Genomic DNA, 9,554 nt, shown 5'->3' on the forward strand with positions numbered 1-9,554 from the left:
ATGTATTTCATTGACTCCTAACATAGTTTATCCTCTTAGAAGAAACTTATATTAGTACATCATTTTGTGGCTACCATCCCCACTAGATTTTTCCCTCTAATCAAGGGTTTCCCTAGTTAACAAATATGGTGTTATTGTGTATGGTGATCTTTCTATAGTTTTTGACATGTTTTAGATTTAATAAGGTTAATGAAATTTGTTTTGATTGGATAATTGATTCACCTCCCCCCCCCCCCACCACCTGCATTTATCTTGGTGGACTTTACTTTCTAACAAGAATGCCAATTTGCATAGGAACATTGCCTTGAAGTGAGAAATCAACAAGTTGATTAGAAATATCTTGTCCTTTTATAAATTAACATTCAACATACTAAATGTCAAATTCTAACAGAATCATCACCCATTTAACAAGTCGGCTAGTGAGAGAAGATTTACTTAAAAAGGTACTCGAGGGGATTAATTTTGGAAACCAAATGTGTAGTATGAGCCAACATGTAGTGTCAAAGGTTTTGAGATGCAAACACTACCACAAGACAAGCCTTCTCAATATTTTTATAGTTAACCTCATACGTGAGTTGATTTATGTTGATATAATAAATAGATCGTTCCTTCTCATTTTTATCATTTTGTGCTAATAATTCCTCGAAGGAAGAAGATGTAGCTAAGATATACAAAATCAAAGGTTTTCCCAAGATAAGATGCATGTGAATAGGAGGCTTAGCCTAGTATTCTTTGATCTAATTAAGGTTCTTCTCAAATTATTCATTCCACACACATGTGGATCCCTTATGTAAGTTATTGTTGAGAGGCTGTGATCTATTAGCTAGCTGAGAAATAAACCTCCTTATTGATTAAAGGTATCCTTGAAGACTCCTTAGTTGACTAATAGTACAAGGATATGGTATCTCCATGATTGCTTGGAGCTTTTTAGGATCTAACTCAATTCCCTTAGAAGATATGATATAGCCCAGCAATTTACTAGTAGTGACAACAAAGGCACATTTCTTAGGATTTAACTAAATTGTACCATACAATCCAATATCAAGCACAAGTCATCTAGTTGTGTGTTCCTTTTCTTAGATTTAGCCAAATTGTCATCTGCATAGTCTTCCATGTTCGTATGCATCATCTGATGGACAATAGTTGTCATAGCTCTTTGATATTCTTTAGACCAAATGGCATGACATTCCACAGAAAGTACCTCATGCACAAGCGAAAGTAGTTTTTTCCTTGATCTTCTAGAGCTATCATATATTTTAAATGGATTTTTTTCAAATCTTTTGGTTTAAATGTGTATTCCTCTAATTGAAATATATTTTTTGGTTACTTCACTCATGTTTTAGATACTATCTAATTATTTCTTGTCAAGTGTGATTACATGTAATACAATCTATTGGTTTTATTTAGTCACACATGGAAAAAATTAAATATCAAATCTCCCCTTCATTTCTCATGAAAGAAAAGATTATTGAGATGGTCTTTGTGCCATATATTTATTTTCCTTTAAGTTATTGAAGTTCGTAATCACATTTATGTCATGTTGATGGGCAAATTTTAGTTTACCTTTATGTCTTTTGGTTAAAGTCATGGCCAATAATTTATTCATTGCACATCTTTTAGATGGAAGTTATACCAAAAATATAATTGAGTCTCTCAATCTATTATTTTAAGCCTCTATTTCTATAGCCATCTTGAAGTTCATTTTAACAACAATAGCATGGTTAGAGGCAGTCAAGCCTCTATATCTGCAATCTATTGAGATTTTTGTTGAATCTCCATTGTTCTTGATGAACTTGGCTACTTGTGACAGTTTGTATCCATTAGCAAGAGCTTTCTTGAAGGTTTTGGGCTAGAATGATGAATGCTAGTTTTAGGATTTATGTCCCTATTGTTTGAGCAGATGATCAAGAAATATGCCCTTTTGTTGAGGACATATACGATGAGGATAGATGCACGCAATAAATGCTTGGGGTATGTTTGATAGAGGTAGGCCCCCCACATAAGGGACAATCTCCTCTGTAATGGTGGTATTGTTTGTAGACCACACTCCAAATTTTTTTCCTCAATATTAAAATCCTTATCTATCACTATTTTCATGTTAGTGTCTTTATTTTGTACAATGGGTTGCATAGGCCAATGACCAATTAAGGGTTAATTGTATTTTGAGAGTTTTAATTTCTAAAAAATATATTTTGGATTATTGAATCTAGCATCTTGTTTAAAATTATTTTCTTACATTTCACTTACTATAACATTAAAAAAAATATTGTAGGCATGTTAATGTATGTTTGTTTGATGTAAATTTATAGGTTTTATGCCTGATGAGATATTTCTCATTTCTTCCAAACAAGGAGGAGTTATAAAATATGTAGAACTATTTGTTGTAGCCAAAAATAAAAATATTTCCAACAAAATATTTATAGTTTCATTAGAAACATCTTATTATATATATACCCCTTATATTCAAGTAATCTTAAATGTCTACTATACCTTGGATTAATTCAGGGATAATGTTCATTTTCCATTTTTAGATGCTAGTTTTGGAATCAACTTTTTTTGGATCCTCCTTGATGAATATCGAAGTTTGAGCTATATGACTGTGTTTGTCTAGTTTGAATTATGATTATTTAGTTTATAGGTATGCTTTGTTTGAACTGGGTGATTAGTGTTTGTTCCTTAGTATTAATTTCTCTCTGTGGGAACATTTTATTGATAATTCCAAGTTTAACATAACATTATGTCATTTCCTATATTAATTGAGATGTGTTTTGTTGCCAATTGGTTAATCTAATTAATAATACCACCAATGTGGGGGAATATCTTAACACCTACTAAAACCATATTTAGATTTTGGAGAAAACTTTTAAATGCAAAAATACATTTTCAATTGAATCTAAGCATGTAAACCAAACCATAAATTTACTCACACCATTATTGAAATATCCAAGTGATCAATTACAAATTAAAGACTTTATGATTGATTGAGTTGATACATAAGAAATTACATCTATTACAGACTTATAGTCCCTTTTGGGAACACCTTAAAAATATTGTAAATATTTATGTCGCTTCAAAAAAAAGATTACGTGGGTTCCTATCTTGTAGTTTAAGATCCAAAACCTTGAGGTAAAAAATCAAGCAGTGTGATTTAATTCATTGACATAAAGTTGGGGTTGGGGTTGTTCCTCCTCCATAATCTCCTCATTATTGCTATCCAAAGTTTCCTCAGAATCATCCTTCCATGCCCCAATCCAATCTATGTCTTGGAATACATATATGCATATAACATAGTAGGAAGTGAAAAATCTTCTGAATTGTGGAAAGTCATTCAAGAAGTCTAGCTAGATGAAAGGTGAATATAAAATTTTATATTTTCTTATTAAATTAATAAATTGATTTATTAAATTTTTCATTCCAAATAAATGAAATTAGTATCTTGTTTTATTTTTAATTTAGGTCTAAGGTCAAATTAGATGATTAATGTGGTTATCATGTGAAAGAGGAAACCACTTTGATGTCATTACAAAGTATGTTGTAATAAAAAAGATCTCCTTTACCATCGTAGTAATTATTTGAATCATTTCCTATTACAAATCTTTTCTCTCTAGATTAAATAATTTAAAAATTATTCAAATATTTAAATAAGTAGTTTGACCATTGGTTCTAATATTAATTAAATAATTATGTATTAATTAGATTACTATCCTTAATAAATAAAAATGTATATCCATCTTATTCATGTAGCTTGTCAATTCTTGTCCATCTTAGATTCATCTTCCATATAATTCAAGATTTTTATCTCAAATTAAAAAATTAAGTAAATTGATCTATTTTTCATATGGTAGACCTTTTTAAAAACAGATTTATTTATTTATTTATTACATTTACAACTCAGCTCATCCATCCAAATTATCAATTCACGTGCATTATAGCTCACACACTTTCTTAAAATTTCTCCACCATTGATTTTGCCTCTTAATCTCTATCGTTGGATCATATGTCTTGAAGTGCATAAATAAGACCTTCAACCCCCTCATTTACCATCCTGTAGATCAAAAGTCTCTCAAAATCTTTGTATACTCCAGAAAAGGTGAATACCAAAGAGTTCCAAGCCGCCTCAAGATGATAATCAAGAGCAACATGACTTCCATTTCTTCTTCCCAAAGAAAACAAGGCTTTTCTCCTTCATCTCCACAATATTACCATTCTCCTTCCCCTTCTCCTTCTCTTCGGCAACATTACTGTTCTCATTCCCTTTCTGCTTCTAACTGGTGGAAACGGCGCCGCCATTATCATTCCAGGAACAGATCCCAATCATCTTCAACTGAGAGGTCACCAGATCGATTCCTACTACGACAGCGATCCAGAGAAACCCATTTGAGCCGTAGCAGAAGCCGTGAAAGAGACAACAACCATCGCCATAAGTACTCTTCAAGACCTTCAAGATATTACCAGAGCAAGTACAGATCTTCTCATTCTCATTCTGCTCCCCGAAAATGGCACCGCCATTACCATAGGAGGCACACATCCGCATCATCTTAATATGAAAAGTGGTCACGGGATCGAATCCCAATCCGAAACAGTCTCATAGAGTCCCATCTGAGCTGTGACAGACACAGCAAGCACCGCCGTGATTACCTTTCAAGGCCTTCGAGGTATATGAGAAATAACCCTCTGGAGAGAAGGAATGAAAGCCCAATTGCAAGGCAATCTCCATTGTTACTCTACAGACATTTTATTAATGGCCTCGCTGATAATATTCTACTAGATGAAGCATATCACATGTACGAACCCTACCTGCACCACCTCAAAAAGGGCTTTTTTGCTGGGCATAAAAATGACTCGGGCTTAAAACGTCTGTACCATCCCTCCCACATAGAGATCGCCATTAACAAGCAGAATGAATATGCAAATGAAATAGCAAGAAGCTTCTTTAAAGATCTCCAAAATGGTACTTTGATTCTCTTGCCTTTGAACCCACCTAGAAATGCTGTGAGACATTTGAAGGACTTGAGCCAGGCGCGCCTACCCATTGCCAAACTTGATGCAGAGAAGGGAATTCATGAAAATCTTCTACTTTCCTCCCAGCAAGATGGGGTTTTTGCCTAGTTTGTGCCTATGAAAAATTCAGATGAAAGCATTACAACCCTTGGTGGGATCGAACTTTTGAATGTGGTGATTACATATTTGTGGGATGTTCATGCAATAAATTACTGTGGAATGGCTGAACTAGGCAAGGATTTAATCGCTTCAGCTTTATTATTTGAGCCACCTCCACAAGCCATAACCATTTTTCCTATAGAATTATGTAAAACACCCTAGCAGTGGAACTTTCCATCATGGTCGAGCCATCAAAATTAAGCTTAAACCATGTCTTAGGAGGCAAGTTCCACACCCTAGACAAGGCTTTGGAGTTATCAAAGTATGCCACCTTTTGGCCCACTCCCTAGGTAGAAGCCCATTGCATATCAAGTCTACTGGGGGGTTCCGCTACCAAATTCCACTACATTCATTTAGAAGTCTGAAAACCTATTGAGCCACCCCCAAACTAGTAGCATCTTTATCCCTTAATATTTTGTTATTCTGTTCCTTCTAGATTTCCCATGAAACATAAGGAGTTATTAACCATAAGTTATTTAGATATGGGTGGGAAGACGGGCCATTCCAGTGAACAAATTGTTGTAGACCTTCATTAACACACCATTGGATTCCCAATAAGAAAAGTACCTCCCTCCACACTTTCAAGGAAAAAGGGCAGTGAATAAGAAGGTGTGGTATATTCTGCATCCTAAAGATAAAGGACATAGGAGTTTGCAAGCTAACATCCTCCCCTTTGATGACTGCCCACAGTAAGGATAGACCCATGTAAAGTCATCCACTAAAAAAAAAACATCTTTGGAAGGATCCATGGGTGGCAGACCTTTCTCCAATACTCATGGGCCACCCCACCCTCAAGGAAATAAAGATAAGCCAACTTCACCATGAAGTCCCACAAGGGAGTAAGCTTCCAAACCATGGAGTCCTCAATCGAAATGAGGGGGATACTATAATTGTTTAGTAGGTTTTGAAGTTCTAGAGTAAGACCCACCCCTACAGGATCCTAGTATTGGATCCCAATCCATTTGCGATGCAAGGTGATATAGTTTCAGATCATGGATCCATAAGCTTTGGTGCATAACTCATGCAATGGGAGGAATTTAGTGTGCTTGAGTGGGTAATCTTGGATCCATTGATCTTTCCAAAATACAATGGTGTCACCAATCCGAACAGTCCAATGGCAACCCATCTGTAGAATTTTATGTGTGTGCATCATATTATTCCAAATTTGAATGCCCTAGGGGAGAGCTTGGGTCCATAGGGCTTGATGAAACAATTGTCCTCCAAGGTACATGGCCCTCACAATGTTACACCAATTACCCGCCAAATTCATCAACCTTCAGCCAACTTTGGTTAAAAGAGCCTTATTCTTATGTCTAATCCCTCTTATATTTAAACCTCCAAGGTCCTTAAGACAACAAACTTTTTCCTAGCCAACCAAACTCATCCTAGTTCGTTCTTCAGTGCCGAACCACAAAAAGTTCTACTGGATTTTTTCATGGATATCTTTGAATTTGCCAAGGACTTTAAAAATGAAAAAAAAGTTAATCATGATGCCCTGAGAGAAACAAAGAGAAGTTGGAGTTTCCTAGCGTTACTTAGAATCTTGCCCTTTCAGCCCGCTAGTTTTCTCTGGAAGCGTTCAACAAGACCATTCCATAACTATAATTATAATAGACAATATAGTAGACCATTCCAAAACATGCATCTTTGTTACTTGAAAATTTTATCTTTATAATTATAGTAGACAATATTATTACATTAGTAAATATTATTAAACGATTTTGAAAAATAAATAATTAGTAATAGAGAAAATAGTTATTCTTTATAAGAAATATGTTTAAAATATAATAATAATCTCTGATAACAAAATAAAAGAAAAAAATATTGAAGACTTATGATCTATGTATTTTTTTAATCATATTTATATATTTTAATATATAAAAATTTAAATAAAATATTAATTATGTATATATATATATATAAATACTTAAAAACTATATCTACCAAATATAGTTATATCCTATATTTATAGAAATAAAACAAATTGAATCAATACTATTTTAAAAGGGTCATTCATAATTTCTTTCCTTTATCTAATTAAATTCTAAATTGATTAAAATAAACTTTAATTATTTAATTTCATTATAAATATAACTTATAAATAACTACAATACATTGTAATTATTAAATAAAATGCTTAATTAGACACTTTTTTAGTTACTTAATAAAAAAAATTAATATTAAATACTAGTATAGATATCTTAAATAAATCTATCTAAAAGAATACTGATCAAAATGATTAAAATTTAATTTACTACACCCAAAACTACTTATATTTCCTTTATCTCTATTTTTTTGGCTTTTTATTATAATTTGTAAAAAAAATTGATGATTTTAAGATTTCCAAACATTGTAATTTTAAATTTTGCTCACACTATCTCATTCCACCCATTCTGCCATTGTAGTAGAATGCCTATCAGCATTAATTAAATATTAAATAATGTGAACAAATTTTAAATATATTAAAAATAAATTTTAGTTAATAGAAATTTATAAAATTGTTTAATATGAAAAAAATAAAATTTGAGAAAGACATAAATCAGTTTAATTTATTTACAAAATAATTATTTCCATTGAGTTAAAAAAAAAAAAAAAATTCCAAAAAAAACCAGTTGAGAGGGAGAAGCTCAAATTATTCCCATTCAAATTTTTGAAAACCAAGATTTTCACTATAGACATCAATTAGAACAACAGAGTGAATTCAATGAAGGCACAGAAATTCAAAATTACATATCAAATTTCAAGGATCACAAGAGAATTGTAGTAACTCCATGCTGTGATTCTCGACCTCTCTCTGAACACCCACCTCCATCTAAATACACTCAAATCATGCTCATCATCACAGAGCTCAAACTTTGGAGAACCCTCTCTTGTTCCTGTCACGAATACTTGATCATCATATTCTCTGCTCCCAACCCACTCTAGATGTGGTGGAACATGGCATTCCTCCTCTTTCCACTCTTTCTTTGAGCAATCGAATACCATCACTTTATCCCTTTGAAATGAATATAAATATTGTCCAGATTGATCAGCTACAAAAGACAATGGAGAATAACATCTCAGCAGCTCAAAATCATGCAACACATCCCAGTGCCGACTCACTGGATTGAATCTATCTGTCCTGTAAAATCGCTTTGCATAAACACTCACAACATGAAACATCCCATCAATATAATAACCTCTCGCCCAACCAATCTTTTCTTGCATCTCTGGAAGAAGCTCCCATCTGTCCTCAAAAACATCATAAACTGCTGCTTCTTGATTTTCTCCAGCAATGTAAACAAGTCCTTCAGGGGATGCACAACAAGCAATTTGATGCCCAAATTCATGAACGGGAACATCTGCTCCTTTTTTCCATGTGTGAGACATAAAATCAAATACCATGATAGTACTCGTAGGTTTATTTTCATATTGCAGACCAATAACAATCAATTTTTTACCCACACACAAGCAATGAGAATAGTCTGTGAAGTGAAATTCAGTGGGCATAGATGGGCTTCTGGCCACTGAGTTGTAGAGTGGATCATAGAATGCTATTCTGTTGCACTCACCAGATTGGTCAAGAAAACATACAAGTTTTTCACACACTCCTAATCTGGTTCTTTCCTTGTAAAGTTCACCATGATATCCTACAATCTCTTTCAACAATTTTGATACATACCTCAGCTTATTGTGAAATATGTATGGCACCCTGATTACAACTTCCCTCACCAAGTCTTCTGGTAACCTTTGAAAGTGATCCATATTATTGTAGATTCAATTCCACACAAGGACTATACACTTGTTGTATAAACCCCAATGAACAGAATTACACTCAAAACACAAGTGTTGTTCCAAGTTTACTACAGCTCTAATATTCTGAAGTTCACCAGTCTATCAAACATTGAAGGAGAGGTAACTTTATATATAAACTTCAAAATTTCAATCTTTGTATGTACTGCGTTTTAAGTTTATAATTAGAGATAATGACTCTATTTTTAGATTTGACTATGCATGTAAAGAGAGTTGGTCAAAAATCGTGCTGCTTTGCTTTTCTTTTTTTAACTTGGATGAGATGTCATTAATATAATTGATAATTTAGAACTATATATAGGATACTGTTTTTTCATTTTTTAATTGAAATTAAAGTCATCATGCATGTACACGGTTTGTGAGATTTCATTTAAGGTGCTTACCGTTTTGTGATCAGAATTGTTTTTTATGAGATGAGCCGTTCAGAATAATTTTACAAATACGAAAATCTAAAATTATAAAATCAATAAAACAAAAGAAGGTAGGAAAACAAATGATTAGTAGATGGCTATTTAAAGATATGCTAAATTTTTTTTAAATGTAAGTCTAACATAAATTAATATTTTAAAAACTTAAAATTATAAATAACATGAAAAACAGAA

The 9,554-nt window shown here is 32.9% G+C and overlaps 1 protein-coding gene across 1 annotated transcript; it reads right to left on the reverse strand.

Moving 5' to 3' along the window:
• Positions 1-7,893: 7,893 nt before the first annotated feature.
• On the reverse strand, positions 7,894-8,904 carry LOC149557377 (F-box/kelch-repeat protein At1g15670-like). Its single transcript, XM_089830254.1, has one exon. The coding sequence runs from the start codon at positions 8,902-8,904 to the stop codon at positions 7,894-7,896; it is 1,011 nt and encodes a 336-aa protein (XP_089686380.1).
• Positions 8,905-9,554: the final 650 nt, after the last annotated feature.

The sequence above is a fragment of the Cupressus sempervirens genome, chromosome 5 (assembly GCF_028749045.1).
Source record: "Cupressus sempervirens isolate cs-2001-9-10 chromosome 5, ASM2874904v1, whole genome shotgun sequence".
Taxonomy (NCBI): domain Eukaryota; kingdom Viridiplantae; phylum Streptophyta; class Pinopsida; order Cupressales; family Cupressaceae; genus Cupressus; species Cupressus sempervirens.

What these genes read in the sequence shown, in the direction of transcription:
- LOC149557377 (XM_089830254.1), bottom strand. Translation starts at nt 8,904, where the DNA reads ATGGATCACTTTCAAAGGTTACCAGAAGACTTGGTGAGGGAAGTTGTA.